This window comes from Jaculus jaculus, chromosome 3 (assembly GCF_020740685.1).
Source record: "Jaculus jaculus isolate mJacJac1 chromosome 3, mJacJac1.mat.Y.cur, whole genome shotgun sequence".
NCBI lineage: Eukaryota > Metazoa > Chordata > Mammalia > Rodentia > Dipodidae > Jaculus > Jaculus jaculus.
In genome coordinates, this window is record NC_059104.1 from 139,030,047 (window position 1) to 139,049,598 (window position 19,552).

The window sequence follows — 19,552 nt, forward strand, 5'->3', positions numbered from 1 at the left end:
CATAACCAGTAAATGGCAATCTAAAAGGGCACACTGGACCTCTCAAGAGAAGAGTTTGGAACCTTGTTTTCAGCATGCTGTGATCCCCAGATGGACCAGGGCCTCAGTACAGTTATGCTGTCAGCACAGTGAGTGAGCACAGGTAGACTCAGAGAGCTGAGCTGTTAGAGGCCACTGGGCAGACAAGAGACAAGGAATAACAGTTGAATGTGAGAAGCACTCGTGTGAGGAATGAGTGGGATCCTTTTCATAGAGCCCATGGGGCGTTCTCTTCTTGGTTTGAATTATAGGATTACTTTGTGCCTCCTCCCCAGGGCCTGCTTCTGCCATGTCCCCAGATAGCTGTGTGCCTCTTATGGCACCTTGTATATTTTGAGTTCCTTAAGGGCAGGAGAAATTATGCTTTATTTGTTTTCATATAAGTACAAAAATATCTATATATTTTGTATTGCTGAGCACAGCACCGTGCTAAATGAATGAATTCCCGAATTATCTTTCTTAGACCATTTCTCCTTATGTATGTGGTTTGAAAGTTAGTGGTAAGTTAAATACTCTTCCTTACAAAATATGAAAATAATTTCCTTAACCAATCTAGAGAAACTACTTAAAACTATAAGGTAAAGGAAGACTGGGAAGTTGTTTTACAACAGCAAACCCTTTAAGAGTCAATGTCACATTTATTGCTATAAAATATTTTTCTCTCTCTGTTAGACATCTGGTTCCCATTACATACAGTATTGGGTACTTGAGCTCACCAACCATTTTGCATACCAATCAGTGTGCACACAAAATCCCCACAGACATCCACCAGTACGCATTTGCACGGGGCAATTCCTACTTTATTTTACAAACAACCCTTCTGTCACCAACTGCATGCTTACTGCTACATTTTTGGAATTTTTTTTTCATATTTAACCTGAAGGACCAAATTGCCTACATCTGGGAAATGAAAACCATTGCTTTCTGTCATTGCATGGCCCAGCTATCTATGATCTAGCACTGTAGTCAATGAAACATCTAAATCTTAAGACTATATTTCCTAGTAACATTGACCCAGAAATGAGAAACACAATATGGAATGTTTGCTAATGAGTCATGAATTTCATTATAATTGTTTCCATATTCAGTATAGTTCCTTTAAACCATGTAATCTTGACATATCCTTCAACATTCCCATGTGTTGTAAATGATTTTGTTTTATTTTATTTTACTTTTTTGGGTTACTGTTAAGGGCTTATTTTCTGGTTCATTTCATTTTCTTAAAGAAAACCACACACTTGAGTGTGTATGCACATGCCTAGTCAGACATGCATATGCACACCACTGTCACTTTTGCCTCAACCTCCATGTTTTCAGAATAAAATAATTATTACACAAAAAAGGCCACCACCACTAGGTTATAAAAAATTGAAATAAGCACATGTGTGAAGAAAGTTGAAATCAGGTGTATTTTAGAGTCCTATGTTAGGGCTACAAAAACTAAATTAAGCCCTGATCAGTGTGTCAGTTGGCCAGTCTGTCCCCTCCCTGGGCTTCAGAATCCATAATGGAATAGACAGACACAACCAGCATTCAGTACAGTAATAATGGAGAATTAAATACGACTTTAACAAACTGCTTCCATTATAAAGTGATCTATTAGCATTATACGATTTGAGCACTTAAAGTGACTGATTCTAATTGCCATATTTGGCCTATAGCAAGCATTAAAGAGCTGCAAGAGCTTGAAGGTGTTTTATCTCTTTGGGGATATTTTAAAGTGGGTTTTCTTTGGAGTAAAGCTTTATTTCTACCTCACAAAAGACTGTGGCTGAAATCTTTTAGTTCAGATAGAAGAGGAAGTAATTATAGTTTCTTCTTTGATTCAGGGAATCAATAGCCAGATAGAAGAGAAGCTTCCTTGCATGCATTCTCTGTTTCTTTTACTAAGGGATGTTCTGTTTTTCCAGCTCATGAATGTTGTCCACACGGAGTGAAGCTGGTTCCCCTAGTGAGCTTTTTTTGGGGGAGTAAAGATGCCTTGTTTCTCTATACTTGGTTATCACTCTATCTCTCAGAATGTCTTTGGGAGAAGCTGGTGGGCCTCTCAGATGAAACTGCCATGCTATAGAGATGAACATAATTTCCATAGGTTATTACAGTACTGAGGGAATCCTGAGCATGCACTGGCCTTAGATGTACCTGTGAGAGAGTCTGCAGGTTTTAGAAAAGATGGATGAAAATGGAGGAATGCCATTCAGTTTTGAACATAGCTTTGTGTATATGCTGTTTAAAGGTTTTCTCATAACTTTTGTCCTGTTGACTACTGGAAGCTGATTACATGAGTAGTTTTGGAAAGTGAAAACTTCATGCCAAGGGCTTCCTGGTTAATTACACATGGGTAAGTAGGTTAAGCTATATTGAAATGTTTCTGCTATCTACAAGCCAGTGGATTTCTTGCTGATAGTTTTCAGATCTCCCAGATAATAAAAACATTATCCACTAGGCTATAGAATATAAAAACATATTTATTTGGTAAAGAGAGAATGACAAAGAGTACAGTTGGTGCACCAGGGCCTCTTGTCACTACAATCAGTCACTAGATGCATGTACTACTTCGTGCATACAGCTTTATGTGGTGCTTGGGAATTGAATACATACTGACAGGCTTTGTATGCAAGTGCCTTTAAAGGCAGAGTCGTCTCCCCCCAGCCCTTGCTACAGAATGTTAGAGTTCTGGCCCACACTGATATCCATACAACCAATAGCAGCTTCTTGAGCACATGTAGCTTAAACCTCCAGCAAACATTTACAGTGCAAAGATTCAATCTTATTTTGCATTTATTACATTTGTTATTTTTCCAGTTTTGAGGATCAAACTCAGAGCCTTTATTCTATATTCTATTACTATTATACCTATATTCTATATTCTAGGGGCAGGAGATCTGTCACTGACTTTATAGCTTTAGCTATCAACCTGATTGATTTAAAGGTATCTTTGTAAAACCGACATTATTTTTAATGGGACAACACCAGGGTGGAAGAACTTTGGAAACATCCTGACTTCCAGTCAAATTTTTACCAACAGATCCCTGCTGCCAGTGACATTTCATGTCTTGTAAAGCATCTTGTCTGCAGAAGGAGCAGCAACGCTTGGATTCAGAAAGAAGATCATGGTCATTGACACTTTGTATGTGAAATCATCCTTCTGAGGATATGCTTGAGTCAGGCAGTGGTAATGCTTCTCCTCTTAGCATATTTAAAATGATAACTTGCACAGTAGTAGGTGGATCATGGTGAGTTTGAGGCTACCCTATGGTCACCTGGAATTACTATGCAGTTTGAGACTACACAGCCTGGGCTTGAGAGCAAGACCCTACATTGAAAAACAAAACAAAAATAAATAAATAGACAAATAGGCAAATAAATAAAATAAAATGTTAACTTAGATAAACACAAGAATGGTGCCCATAACTGGCAACTGTGGTATATGCAATATGATATGAATAATGTTATTCCATTACAGATTATTTCCTCAGTTAGTCTAGACACATAACTTATATAATTTATAAATATCATAAGTATAAATGTGCTTGTTAAAAAAATCATAACATTGATTGATTGATTTAGTGTGTTAGGCATCAAACTCGGCCTCTTGTGTGTTACATCCTATCCCTAATGAACCAATGGTAAGAGATTATGAGATTAAGAGATGATGTGGTTTGATGCACCTTGTGGTTATATGGTGAGGATGAAGATCTTTTATACTCATTGCTTTTATATACTTTTTCCTGTATGTGTATATGCTTATATATGTGTGGGTGCACATGTATGTGTGGGTGCCTTTTGGAGGCCAAAAGTCTATGTCAGGTGTCTTCCTCAATTGCTCTCCACCTTATTTTTTTTTTAAATATTTTATTTATTTATTTGAGAGCGACAGACACAGAGAGAAAGACAGATAGAGGGAGAAAGAGAGAATGGGCGCGCCAGGGCTTCCAGCCTCTGCAAACGAACTCCAGATGCGTGCGCCCCCTTGTGCATCTGGCTAACGTGGGACCTGGGGAACCAAGCCTCGAACTGGGGTCCTTAGGCTTCACAGGCAAGCACTCAACCGCTAAGCCATCTCTCCAGCCCTCCACCTTATTTTTTGAGACAGGGGCTCTCATGGAATGTAGAGCTCTCTGTGTCTTCTAGGCTGGCTAGCCAGCAAGCCCCTAGGAATCCTGCTGTCTCCAGCTCCCAGCACTGAGACTACATGTGCGTCCTGTCATAGCTGGCTTTCATGTTGGTGCTGGAGCTTTGACCTCAGATGCTTGCTTTTGTGCAGCAAGAACTTCATCCACTGAACTTTCTCCCTAGCCTCTACTTTATTTTTATTGTTTTAATAAACTGACCAACTATGTCAAGTGCCAAGTGTGAACCTGCTCCTTTGATAAACTATAGATGTTAGATTGAGGGTATAGATGCTGCCCTCAAAAAAGTCTCAGGAAGAGACAGGGAAAGGAATTTACAACTAAAACACTGTGCATGCCATAACAAAGATGCAACAAACCAACAGTGAAAACACCTACAGGTACTTGGCATGATGCTGGGCATTAGGAATAAGGTGATGACTGAGGGGCATGTTTTATTGAAATTATTGGTTAATAAATTTGTTATTTATTTATTTAGTGTATGTGGACTTACTGCCAAGTTTACCAGGCAAAACTGTGAACAAACAGTGTAAATCACATGCTCTAATAGGGGCTATGATTTTGAGTGGGTGGGTCCTAACCAGATCAAAGGTTATAAAAAAGTAACTCAGGACTATGTCATGTATTCAAGGTCAGAATGTTGAGACTGTGACAATTAGAACATCTGGGATCACTGAATCAAACTCCTACCCCATTTTATAAGACTCTGTATAGCACATTTGAGCATCTGAATTTTATTAATCACTTGCTATCACAGTTTTTTGGAAATGACTCAACAGCTCTTTGATTTCATACCTGATATCAGACCTTTCTGTTTTGTGCTGACAGATCTGGTGCTGAGCTCACACATGATGTAGCAGGAGGAGGTCTGCTTTCTAGCAATGTCTTCATCTTGCCCTCATCATATTCTTCTGGACTCCCAGATCTTGGTGGTCCAGTCATGCTGGCCTTTTTTTAAAGCTTCTGCAACTGTTTACTACTCCTGGACCCTTGCAATGCTGTTTTCAGAACTGGATACCACCATCTACCATCTTACTCTTCATGTTTCTATTTCAAAGATTTTCAACATGGAAACACTTTTTATGCCAAGGCTCTGTATGAGTACGACTATAGCCTTACTATCCTTCATGCACAAACTATAGCATGCTATTTTATAGTCATGGGTATGATTATATAATAATTGTTTCTTCCATTAAACTGTAGGTTCTGTGCAAGGTGGGGTATGATAGGTATTTTCTGATCATCCGTTATAGTTTCAGTATTTCATGAATAGATTACTAAATGAATGAATGAATGAGTGAAAATGGGAGTAACATATGCCTTTTTTCCCCTGCAGTTAAATAAGGCTACATATGATATCTATATTTGATACTCAGCTCATTTGTTTTGGGCTCACTTCTGGAGTTTTCTCTCACAAGTTAAGGCAGTTGTATCTTTCATAGTAAATCATGATTGCATTGGTTTTTCTCTAGTGGCTTTTGCTTGGGATGTCATACATGATGCAGGTGTCACCTCAAATCCTCTTCAATAGGGAACCAACCATATGTTGTTTGCACAGCTCTATTTGAAGCCGTGGCCCTTCCTTTGCCAAGACCTACCAATAGCTCCTTTGTTAATAGTACTTAACACAGTTCTTTGACACATAGGGTGAGGGTCTAAACATGGAAAGGCCATTGGTAGACAGATACAGCACACCTTTGGAGGAGTCTACATCTGTGTGATTCTAGAGTCAAATACTATCTTAACTAGTTTCAAGAAGGGAAAAGCAATTGCTGAAACAAGGAAGGAGGCTCATTTATGAAGATAAAGTCAAAAAGGTATTTGGGACAGGGATGAGAGTACATCTTTGGAGAGAAGTGATCTTTGAGCTGACTACATTAGTGAAGAGGGTTGAGTCACTTAGATATGGGATATGGGATATGGGCCATTGCAGGGTGGGGATAAGGAAATGGCATGTGCAAAGACTGACAGAGATGCTTGGTGAAAAGACTCAACTATATCTCTGTACACACAGACCCAGGTGTCCTCGAGTATCAAATTCCTGAAATGTGAAAAGAGTGGCCATCCCCTTGACCTTCAAATTTGAATTTCATAGATAGTGGCTTTGATTACATGGCTGAGATATATCCATTCTACGTTTATGTGTTTATAATGTACCATACGTATTCTATGCTAAATTTAAGTAGATAGACACTAATACAGTGTGCATTATCAAGATGTCTGTGAATGTGCATATGGGTGTCTTGAAACTTACTGCTATATTTTCTCGGGTGTAAAGAAAGATTGTAAGAATTGCTATCATTGAGCTCTGTGAGTGTATATGCTGCTGGGGAAAGTCTAGCTAGAGAAGAGACAGCAGAGTGTGTCAGAAGTGGAGCAGACTCTGGAGTTAAAGCCCTAAGGACAAGGCTTACCTTCACCTGGGTGGCTTTGGGCTAGTCATGTCACCTTTCGAGCTTCTGAGTCATGTCACCTTTATTATTTGTCATTACCAAATTATTGGCCTGGCCTTGTGATTCAGGCCTACAATCCCACCTCCTCAGAAGGTTGAGTCAGGAAGATCTTGAATTTCAGGAAAGACACTTTGTAAAAATCGCAAAACAAGTATGAGATAGGAGGATTATTGAACATTTGAGGCCATTTTGGGCTATGTAGTGAGTGTCAGGATACTCAGCCTATGCAGAAAAGTCTCGTATACATATATATGTATATAAGTATACAAGACTAATATATATACATGCTTATATATGTAAGAAACCCCAAAAGAAGCAAAAAGTACTTTTCAAACATTAAAATCTAATAAGGTTCATCCAGTTCAGTATTAAAATCATTTAGGTCCTTTAGCTACAAAAATGAATATCTAAAACTCAAATTGGATTCACACTGGGAAGGCTAAGGATACACTTTATTTTCAGATGACACCAATATAGTAAGTAACCCACACTACATTATGGCTGACAGAGAACACTAGCATACTCAAAACAGAAACTACTTTAGACCAAGAATGATTTTTATGTTCTTTCCCCCATCTGTTTTCTAATTTCTATGTTGTCTTTTTTCTATCATACCCTTTGGGAAATATTTTTATTCCCACTTTCATCTTTCTAGTGTCTTCAAAAATGACAAGAAAACAAGTATGAAAGGATTGCCTCTAAAGACCCTGTAGGTCTTGGCAATGTTCTCACTCTGAAGAAGGACTCACTGACCAGCTGATTACAACGTTTACCAGCTGTTACATGTAGGAAGATGAGCAATATTTTATTGTCATGAGAAACTTTTTAGATCAAATTTTAGATCTTGGAAAGATAAGGCATTTGAGGGGAGTGGGGAGTACATTTCACTAAAAAAGACTCTGTGAGCATTGTGTAGGAAAATTATCTATCCAAGAGTAGAGTAGGTGAACTACAACCAACTGGAGAGATGAAGGTCTCAACACAGCAGATGTCTCACTGGGCACAGCACCCCATGGTGTGTAGTGCCTTTGATGATCTGAGTATGGGAATGGAGAATTTTTGCTTCTTTTCTATCTACAGCAGCCCAGTGACCTGGGACTTCTTGAATATCAGTGCCATACACTCACCACTAGTGTGGTGGGGGGGTGGGAAATTTGTCTCCTCTTGAGCCCAGTCCTTGGCAGGGAGGTTAACCACAGTGAGGGGTTGCTTAACTCAAGGTTACAAAGCACACTGTGCATCTTTAAGAAATAGTTTACTCTTGAATCAGTAAATGTAAGAGACAAAGCAGCCATTACTTATGCATTCCTGCATACCGGGCAAGGTGAAAATAATAGAATAAACATCATATACTTCATTATGATATCGGTTTACACTTCCAGGGTATACAAAAAGAGGCCATTTCATCAAGCTAATTGCCTGAAAGTAAAAGAGAGAGAACTTTAGCTATTAGTCTATTATGGGGCTTTTTTCTTAATCACAAATAGGGGCCATGTGTCCCTGGGGGGATGTGTATTCTAATTTACAATTGAACTACAGATCAGAGCAATCAATCTTGGGCAGCACTTTTCCAGTGTAATTGCTGCAACATAACAAATAAGAAAAAAAAAAAAAAAAAAAAAAAAAAAAAAAAGCAAAAGAAAGAAAAGAAGAAGAAGGCCTAAGCTGAGCTTGAGTTTGAGGTAGAGATATTTGCAGCCACTACTTCAGGGTGGGAGGGAGAGAGGAACCACCACTTACATGAATATGCAATGAGGGCTCATTAGCGGCCTAGTGTTGCCATGACGAATGGTATTATCCCCGGCCTGGTGCTGCCTAAACATGAATTTTATAACGACCCATTTATCATGACTTGTCATGGGCCTCTGTACCGTGCTGTTTTCCAGCTCACACACCTTTCCCTATTATGGAGGTAGAAATCTTTCCTTTTATTATTACTCTTTCCTTTTGTATTGATTTCTGGCCCTTTGAAGCAAGTGTTCAAATATAGCAACATGCTAATGAGTGACTTGAGTCGTCAAAGTTAAGAGAACTAAAAGTTGATTGTTCTCCCATCTTTATTCTAGTTGTGTCATGGAGGAAAAAGAGTTGGGCTAAACTTTGAAAACAGAAATTCCCAATGTGTGAGATTTGTTTTTACTGTAGCTCCTGACACTATATTTAAAAAAATGTATTTAAAATGAACTAAGTGGTGTTCCTTTCGCTTATTTTATTCCTTTTCATGGGCTTCATAAATCTTTTCTATCTTAAGGGTAAAACTCAGAGTTTTGAAATCTTTTCCAAAAATCTTGCAGCTATGGCAAGTGTAAGATTAAAATATTTGAAACATTCTTGGTGGCAAACAAGTTTCTTTATCACCTAGAAAACCTCTTCTGTTGTAGTGAGAGATAATAGCCAAAAACATCATGGATGAAAACTTATAATAGCAAAATAACAGTGTAAGAGTCACCTCCCATGACAAACACCATGAAATCAGATTGGGGATTAAAATATTTTTATTAATTTATTTGAGAGGTAAAGACTGAAAAGGCAGAAACAGAGAGAGAGAGAGAGAAAGAGAGAGAGAGAGAGAGAATGGAAGTGCCATGGCCTCCCACCACTGCAAATGAATTTCAGACACCTGTGCCATTTTGTGCATCTGGCTTTACAAGGATACTGGGGAACTGAACCCAGGCTATTAGCTTTGAAAGCAAATGCCTTTATTCACTGTGCCATCTTTCCAGCCCCACTTTGGGGATTTTGTAGGTACATAATTTTTATATACATAGGTGTGAGTTTACACCTCAGGAGGAAGACCAGGAGGCAGGAGGCTATTGAAGTACATACAAGTTAAGTCTCTCTGTGGCCCAACAATAAGGTCCCAGACAGCAGAAGTGCCCAGTTGTAATCAGTCACACAGCTGAAATGAGTCGATTTTGTTACTCTAAGAGTAGTGCTGGACTGGGGGTGATGGCACAGTGGATAAAGTGGCTGCTATGCAATTCTGAGTACCTGAGTTCAACTCCACAGACTCCTTGTGAAAGATGGAAGCTATAACCATCTTCTGTAATCTTAGGGGGGCTATATGAGATGGGAGGCAGGAACAGAAGAATTTCTGGAAGCTGGTCAATAGAGTAGTGAACAAAGTTACATACTTATGCCTCAAAAAAGGTAGAAGGTAAGGACTGACCTAAAAAAAAAAGTTGGCCTGGCCAGGCATGGTGGCACACACCTTTAATCCCAGAATTCAGGAGGCAGAGCTAGAAGGATCTCTGTGAATTAGAGGCAATCCTGGGAATACATAGTGAATTCCAGGTCATCCTGGGCTAGAGTGAGACCCTACCTCAAAAAAAAAAAAAAAAAAAAAATTGAAGTTTGCCTGAACATGCATGCCATGGTGCACTCTCACACACTTGAACATAAACACATGCTAAATAAATAAGTAAGTAAATAATAAAATAGAAGAGCACTGCTGTGCTGGGAAAATGGCTCAGCAGGTAAAAGTATTTGGCTTTGTATGCATGAGGACCTGAGTTTGATTCCCAGCACACACATAAAAAGCTAGGTGTGCCTTTGTATCCCTTATCCTCAGGACTGAGTCAGGTGGTGACAGGAGGATCATTGGAGCTCCCTGGTCTGCCTGTCTAACTGACAAGCAGCAAGTGCTGGGTTCAGTGAGAGAGTCTTTCTCAAGAAAATGTAATGGAAGAGCGACAGATGAGGATACCTGACGTCCTCTAGGCTCCTTATGAATATGCATGGGACACACTTATTTGCACACATATGTGTGCATGTGCATGCACACACACACACAGAACGTGATTCAGTTAAGCACAGTGCAGAGGCTAGGTGAGCTGCATCTTACATGGTCTTGCTCTGTCCACGTCTGTAGTCACTCACATGCAGGGAATAGTTAGGGGTCTTTTCAGTATTAACTCTCTCCACCAAGCTCCTTTGAGTTCATACCTATAGTAAAGACACTTTTACATACTGATAGTATTTATGCCATTCTGTGGAAGTCATGCTAAAGTATTCTGTACATCAGTGATAGTTATATGTTTATAAAGCATGTTGGTTGTTCAGTTCTTTCATGAGTTATTCAGGTTAATCTGAAGCACAGTTATGCCTCCTCTCTGTTTTGTGGGCAGGTGCTGGGAAGCCAGGGTCTCAAGCACATTAGGTAAGTGCCTTACAACTGAACTAAATTTTAAACTCTATTTCTATTACAAAGAACATTATCAAGAATTAGTGATGAGGTGACTGGCTCAAGGTCAAATGGAAAATGGAAATGCTGGTATTCTCCTTGAAGTTTTTGGGTCTGAGCTTTAATTTACCCAAAGTACAGAGATAAATCACTCCTAAAGTAGTACAAATAGTTGTCACTCTATCTGTAGGAAAGTACTTCTAGAACTTTCCCACAGGTAACAAAAGCTATGATTGCTAAAATCCCTATGTAAAAGTCTAGTGTTTACACAAAACCAATGCATATGTTCCTGTATACTTATCTCTAGCTGACTTATCATACCCAATCCAATAGAAATAATTATTGTGCTGTGTCGTTTAGGAAATAATGACAAGAAGACTCATGTTACACATTCAGCATAGATAAAGGTATTTTTCCAATTTAAAAACACCATAGTTAGCTGAATTGCTAGGTACAGAACCAATTGATGAAGGGCCAATTGTAATCTATGCTAGGATTTAATAATAAGTAAAATGGGAAAGGAGCCCATTGACAAGATGGCCCTCATTTACACTTGAGAATCTGTGATTCTCCAAAACTACTCACTAGAATTGATGTCAGCACACACATGCCAATTCAAATTAAGTTATTCCTATTATATAAATTGAATTATCTTTCATAATTTAACAGTACATATATAAAACATTTTCAATAAAATGATTTAGACACCATTTTGGTTGCCCACTTATGTTGCAAGCCTACTGTTCATCACATTTTTTTCCCTAAAGAACATATCTTTGTCTTTCCTCATGAATGGATAACAGTATTTTTGGAGATAATTTTGTAAAGAATGAATTCCAATATTGGCAAGTGGTGTTAAATGATGTTAAAAAACACACAGTGGTTGTGACTGAACAGATTAAGATTGTATCTACATGAAACCAAACATCTGGATAAAAAAAAAAGAAAAGATGGTTAAAAGCCTTGATGCTTTGTTTACTTGACATTATGCATCTGGACCTTACAAACATCTGGTTTTAACTTACCCCCTCTCCCCCAAGGTTCCACTGGAATGAACAGAAATGTGACAAAGCACATTAGAATTAGATGAATTAGATGATATCTTCCTGCTTAAAATTTATCTCCAAATACTATTTTATCTAACACACTATGCAATGAATAAAATCTTCTATCAGGCAAATAAATAAAGGAAAATAGAATTAGGCGATTTAAGAATAAAACTTAGCCTACAGGATATTTAGATCTTGCATATAGCTTACTGAAATTCATTTCCACATGCCAAAATCCTCAACCACTTTCTCTCCTAGAGCATTTCCCATGTATTATGAGGCACTGCTAATTTACAATATGTTTTGACAAAAGCAAAATTTAGTAAACACTTAGTAACATATGAGATACAGCTAGTAATAAATGTTTCCTTTGCCAAATGAATTATCTGAGCTGATAAAAATCAGTGTAAACCCACTCTCTGAGCTGCCTTCTCACATGCCTGAGGCTGAACCCCAAAGAGAAATCAAGTCAAATTGAATTTCAAAGACTTCCAGGCAATGAAAAGCACCTTATTTGACTGCCGTTAGTTGTATGTATGCGTGTGTGTGTGTGTGTGTGTGTGTGTGTGATCTCATCTAAAGAAAGTTATCATAATTATTGAACATTTCCTCTGTAGCTTATTCTCAATCCAATCAGTTATAATGAAAATAGTCTGCTTGCTTTTTATGGTCTCAACTTTTCAAAATGCTTAGCGTTTCCTCAGGATAGTGCATTAATTGGACACACAACCCAGATGAAAAGGCCGAAGCCCAAGAGTATATAAAAAAACATAAGGTTGTTGCAATTTAAGTGCCTTCAAAAGATCTAATTTGATTTTTAAAAGCAATTCTGCAGATGTGAAAATTAAAGGCACGCAGAAACAAGATATGGTTTAATAACTGTGTAGGCTAAGAAACATTTAGAGGTTTTAGTAAAGCCTTACACTGAATTTTCCAAATTTTTATTTAGCTATTAGCTTGGAAAGACTGGGCCTAAAACATAAAAGAATTTTATATTGAATTTTATGGGCCACTGTTTCCTTGATCAAATCACCCCATTCTTCTTCAACATGTTTCTGAAGCAAGTTGGTGTTTGTCTGCAGATTTTCAATCCAGACTCATCAACCAGATTTCAAATTCTGATCTGAAAGTAATTCTCCTACTTGGCTTGTCTTAGCTGCTTCATTAATGAGCCCATCCCCTACCCCTCCCAGCAAATGGTACACTTATTTCCACTATTTTTTTTTTAAAAGAAAGAAAATTAAGAACAAAAAAGAAAACCTTCCTATTGGTTCTAATGACATCTTCAGTCATTAATGAGTTAATAAAAATCTCAAAATCATCTGGGCTAGATAAGGAGGAAGAAAGAAATGTATTGTACTTTAATGACAGGCTCTGGGGCTGCCCTCTGAGATGTCATGGGTCAGTCATGTTAAGAATGTGTGTGTCCAGTCATCTGCTGATTTTTATCAGCAAGCCCTCCAGCAGGAGCTGACAAGGGCCAGTTTGGGAGTCACAATGAATAAACAATGACTTTTTGGATTGTTGAGGGCTGTGTAACAGAGTGAGGGGTTTACATATACTAAAACATGATGACACTAGCAATCAATATGCCAATTACTACTCAAGTTATTGGATGAGGCATTCACATATCCTCAGCCTGTGTACTTTGAAGGGGTGGCTCAGACAGGGTGTCCCCGTGCTCATCTAGGCAGGAGTCCAAGACCTAGAGAAGGTCCTCATCTAAAAGGCAAGCCCTGCTTGTTTCTCTGGCTTCAGCAGTTCAGTTTTTTATGGTTTGAATTATCTGAGGAGCTGACTGAAAATCCAGATGCTAGAATGTCCTTCCTGGAGATCCATACTCAGGGGTCAATCTGGAGATATGTGTTTTTAGGTAAGGTTCAAGGTAACAATCTGGCAGGTTTGGGAGTGGAGGTACAGATCCTATTCTGAATGTGTCCCCAGACCTGCTGTGTCAGCATCATGTGAGCTTTGACTACAAGTAGACTCACAAGCCCTTCCCTATACCTACTGATAGCCGGCCTGTGGGCCATGCTAATGCACTTGGCAATGTAAGACCTGAACTGAAGAAGAGAGATGCTCACCACACATGCAGCAGGTCATCCACCATCCCTGAGGCCCTCCTGGGTGGACATTTGTTGCTGGTTAGCACAGTGAAGTTTGCAAATGATTTGCTTATAATTGTAGATCGAAGATCATCTTCACAATTATGTCACTCTCATTCATTTCATACAGCTAAGTTAGCTAAGTTTTATTTCCTTTCTTTTGCTTTATTTGGAGTTGGGAGGGCAGGGCCTCATTTAGACCATTTGGGTTAGAAATGACTGTGTTACTGAGGATGGCCTTGAAATTCTGATAGTCTTTCCTCTATGTCCTAAGGACTGAAATTGCAGTTATATGCTTCCCTGGAGGTTGATGCAGTACTTGGAGTTGATTCCAGGGCTTCATGTGTTATTTTATTTGTATATGTGCATATTTGTGTGTGTTTATGTATGTGGACAAGTGTGTGAGTACATATGCACATGTGTGTGTGGAGGTCAGAGGACAACCTTCGGTGTCCTTCCTGAATATGGCTAAGTTTTCATGAATTATGCTGGTGTATGAAGGACTTTAATTGCAAACAGGGAAGAATACACATAGATGTTTGTGTATTACTTGAAGCATTCAAATTCAATGGGTTTATAAATAATATTACTGAAAAGGAACCAGTAAGAATTATCAGTGCATATTAAGTATTGATTTGATGTGTATGTAATGTTCATTTGAGCACTCAGTGGCAATTTTGAAGACTTCAGGGTTTTGTGTAAATGAGAACAGTGGCCTACTGTCTTTGATTTTATTTTTATTTGTTTTTGACATTTTTGTACATGTGTATACTGAATTTTGAATAATCATAACTCTCTTAGCCTCTGTTGTCACCCTGACACTCCCACTGAATCACTTCTTCTTTTCTTTTCTTTTTTTAAAAGTTATTTATTTATTTAATTTTTATTAACATTTTCCATGGTTATAAAAAAAAATCCCATGGTAATACCCTCCCACACTTTCCCCTTTGAAATTCCATTCTCCATCATATTACCTCCCCATATCAATCGTTGTACTTACATATATACAATAACAACCTATTAAGTACCCTCCTCCCTTCCTTTATCTTCCCTTTATATTTCCTTTTTAACTTACTGGCCTCTGCTACTAAGTATTTTCCTTCTCACGCAGAAGCCCAATCATCTGTAGCTAGGATCCACATATGAGGGAGAACATGTAGCGCTTGACTGTCTGGGCCTGGGTTACCTCACTTAGTATAATCCTTTCCAGGTCCATCCATTTTTCTGCAAATCTGAATCACTTCTTCTTAACACTTAGCAGTGGCTCCACCACTGAAGAGTATGACTTCCTTCCCCTCAGTAACTACTACCTGCCTTAGCTCCTCAGGGGAGGGTCTGGCTCTATGAGCCTCTTTCCCATCTTTGATGCATGTGGATTACATCTCTCTTCTGCAGGTTCTGTGCAGACAACCACAGCAGCTGTGAGTTCATGAGTGCCATGTCCATGTTATGGCCAGGAAACAGAGTTCCACAGCATTCCTCCCATCTTCCATCTTTTGCATTCTTTCTTCTTCCTCTAACACAGAATTCCAATAGTCTTAGAATGAGGTGGGTGGGTGATGCAGAGGTCTTGAATGGGCTAGACACTCAACAGTCACTTATTTTTGGCACTTTGGTCAGTTAATATCCTGTAGTAATTACCTGCCTCCCACTATAAAACAGCAAAAATAAAACCCCCAGAATACAAGGCTTTTCTGACCAAGGATAAAAATACTATTAATCTTTAGGTATAAGCATACGTGTTTGGAAGGCAGTTTGATAACTGGTTAGCAAAACAATAGCAATGAGCTCCTTCCCCCCCACCCCAGCCCCCTGCCTGGTACACCTGAGCTCCTGTGACCTCTCCAGCTATTGGCTTTTGACTAGGTTTACATCACTAGCCATGAATTTCCTTCTTGTGGGACAGGCCCCAAATTTATTCAGAAAGTGGTTGGCTCCCCCTATAACAGTCATGCCTCTATTGCCCCAGTGGGCACATCTGGCCTGATAGGACATTATTACTGTATTCAGGGTCCATCACTAGGTAAGACCATTGATGACTTATTTCCCCCACAAATCTGTATAGAACCTTCTATCACTATAACAGCTTGCCAACAATGAGGATACTCCTGGTTTAGTTCCAGTTTGATTTTACTATATCCTGAATCCAAAGAGTATATATCTTCAACAACAGAATTCTACCATTCATTCTCATGCAACCAAGAGTACTGGCAATAACTTGTATTGTTTTGGGTGCTATTTGCACTTTCCAGACACATAACTCATAGGAAAGTATCCTGTATTTGGTACTAGTATTTAATTTTTTTTTCCAACATAGGGTCTCACTCTAGCTCAGGCTGACCTGGAATTCACCATGTAGTCTCAGGGTGGCTTTGAACTCCCAGTGATCCTCCTGCCTGTACCTTCCAAGTGCTGTGATTACAGGCATGAGCACCACAGCTGGGTTGGTACTGGTACTTTTGTTTAATAACTTATGGCCTGTGGGAGTAGCATTACCCATCAAGCAAAGTATCACAATTTATTCTCTTATAAACTTAAAAACCTTTAAAAAATAGCCATAGGATGCACACTATGTCTTGGTTAGAAAAGGCTATCACAGCCCAAGGTCAACATGTCATAAAGAGAAGATGGTGGCAATCACTTGTAGAGGGACAGGGGACTTCTCTTGATAAAGAGTCTTCCTAAAGTGGCAGCTCAGTGTGCTAAACATATATAAGAGGTAAGCTAGTTTGTCAGATATATCCTAGGTTGTGATGTTCCTGAAGACAGTTCAAAGAATAGTAGAATGTTTCTAAGCATTGATACAAAAAAATATTATGTGCTTGGCATCCAGTGAGCATCAGCTACTAATGAGTTCAACAGGACTGTTGGTAGCAATGTTTCCCAAGCCTCTGATACTGTGAATTTCAGGGGAGGCAGTAGCCAATGGATCACAAGAACACCTTTAAAAATGTTGTGAAATTAGCATTCAAGTATCCACTTTCAGGAGTCACAGGTTCAAATCTTATGATAGTAAATACCTGTGTGCAAGAAGTCATTTCTATAGTTTGTACAGCAAGAAACCTCATTTTTAAAAATTATAATTCTTTAAGCCCTCTATATCTGACATCAAAATTTATTTTTTTAACTTTATTTTTATTTATTTATTTGAGAGAGAGAAAGATACAGAGAGAGGGTGAGAGAGAATGCGCACGCCAGGGCCTCCAGCCACTACAAATGAACTCTGGACACATATGCTCCCTTGTGCATTGGGCTTATGTGGGTCCTGGGGAATTGAACCGAGGTCCTTTGGCTTTTCAGGCAAAATGCTTTAACCACTAAGCCATTTCTCAGGCCCAAACATCAGGATTTCTTAAATGATGACTTCATGCAACAAGAAGGGTCATGTAACCATCACCAAAGAGTTAAATAAGTTGTCCAGTTGTTGATGGTCTGCTTAAATCATCCAGAATTGTTGGCACATCTCCCAGAATAGGTACTCTTTAAAGAAAGGAGAGAGAGAGAGAGAGAGAGTTTTACTAGTGAGATTGCATTGTATTTTCATAGATGAGGGATAATTCCAAGTACCCAGAAACCATGTGCACAAGCAGATGATGTGGCACAAGTAGACAATGGGTCTCAGGCAGGACCTGTTGGAGAGCTCTTCTGTTCCTCTATTGATAATATTGCCACTTCACTGGGATCCACCTGGCCCTGTCTGTGGCAGCTATCTTTTTCCCCTTCCTGACTGTTTCTGAAGGTAATGGAGGTTGGGTTATATGCCACAGAGACTAAGCCAGCAGAGGTTTTAAGTACATCACTGGTTGTAAACTTTCTTGCAGTTACTGCCAGAATTGTGCATTAATGCCAAATGTTAATTCTTGTTGAGGACATGATGTCTTATAAATGTTATGAAAGAATATCATTTTTCCTATAGACTTTTCAGGCCACTTAAAAAAGGTTAGTTTCCCAAATAACATCTGCAGGTCACCCGCTTGCCTGTAAATTGCCTCTAGGCCAATCCCCTGCCCCAGTGTTATACAATCGCTAGAAGGAATTCTCACATGGAAGAATGGGGCATAATTGACATTTGAAAGATGTGTAAAGATTAAAAACAAAACAAAACCTAAAATAAAACAATCCCACCCACGCCTGCTAATACTTGTCATCTTTCCTACATAGTCCTACAACTCTATTCAGGACTCAGAACTCTGTAGGATGTGTCTTTCTGAACTAAAAATAATAGAGCAGACTCAACGTTGGGAGGTCTCAACTGCCTTGTTTCATCTCCTTTGTAAATATGTCCTGTTGATACCACATGTGCTCTCCAGCTTTGGAGGCACAGGACAGCTGTGGAGGAGGATGGCTCTACCCCAAGCAGAAAAGAGCAGAAGTTCAGCAGCCTGAGCTGAGATCTACCCGACCCGTCTGGTTTGTTATGCGCTTGAATATTTCTCCCCTTTACAGTCTTTGAAATGTTTTGAATTAAAATAGCTTACTCAAGGTCACTGAAGGCATATGGTCCTGCTCAAAACTTTAAACAAAACATTAGTTTTTACAACCTTTTGTAATTTGGTATTGTATACAACATGGTTATATGCAGAGATTCTGTAATCGTTTCAGTGGGTGATAGAAATATGAGAAGCAAATTTATAAGCCATTTAGTGAAGCATTTAATCAATTTCATGCATAGGAAATAACTCTGATTGCTTGGTTTTATCAATCTTTCTCTTCAGTAAAACTGTACCCCACTCCATCTCCAAACACAGCCTCAGTGAAGGAGTGGGGAGGGGAAGAGGACACGGAGGAACCTTTTCCATGACAGAATGGAAATGTCAGGGCTTCTGAAGGCAGCCTGACACGGCTAGCAGCATCTATGAGCCTTCTGGAGCCTGTTAATGTATTTTAGAAAGAAAACCCGGGTCTAATGTTTAGAGGAAGTTTTCAAGGCCTTTTACTGCAAAGTTATTCATTAAACACCCTTTTCCCGGAGAGATTCTCACGTGCTTAGCCATACGGATTATACTCAATATTGCACTCCAAGAAGTATCAAAAAAAAAAAACAAAAAAAAAAACAAAAAAAAACCTTTTGGTGGCTATTACTTTCAAATGTATGAAAAATAAAATAAAATCACCTCCATTAAAATATAACTTCTGACTTAAGTCAAAGCAATAAGATGAGAATAAATAAAATCTGCTGTAGTGTGCCTGATAGAGCAATTTCAGTATTTTTCAGAACATTTGAATGGTCTTTTAGGGTTCGTGTTCAAGCTTTTCTTTTGACTTACATGATGGGTGAATCCAGCCTTTGGGCCACATCATAGGTTAATATTTTCTTTGCTCTCATATGCCAGACTCTGTCTTATAACACTTTGTCCAAAGTACCATCAAGAATTTTTTGTCTTTTAGTTTTTCGAGGTAGGGTCATGGTCTAGCTTAGGCCAGCCTGGAATTCATTATGTAGTCTCAGGCTAGCCTAGAACTCACATTGATCCTCCTACCTCAGCTTCTAGAGTGCCAGGATTAAAGGTATGCACCACAATGCCTGGCTGCTGTCAGGACTTTTAAAACATTTTTTTGGTGTGTGCATGTGTGTGTGCATGTTCATGTG

General features: G+C 38.9%; 1 protein-coding gene across 18 annotated transcripts in view; it reads left to right on the plus strand.

Moving 5' to 3' along the window:
* LOC123459276 overlaps positions 1-19,552 on the plus strand; it is a 116,197-nt gene that overhangs the window by 52,587 nt on the left and 44,058 nt on the right. For 6 of the 18 annotated variants that reach the window (XM_045145050.1, XM_045145049.1, XM_045145048.1 and 3 more), the window contains one exon: positions 5,001-6,071. The exons of 10 other annotated variants lie outside the window; for them this stretch is intronic. In XM_045145050.1, coding sequence (XP_045000985.1) covers positions 5,001-5,130 — 130 coding nt within the window. In that variant the 3' untranslated portion in view covers positions 5,131-6,071. Of the gene's footprint in view, positions 1-3,067; positions 3,208-5,000; positions 6,072-19,552 lie in introns of those variants that run through there. 2 more of the 18 variants (XR_006636178.1, XR_006636176.1) reach the window with 2 other exon arrangements.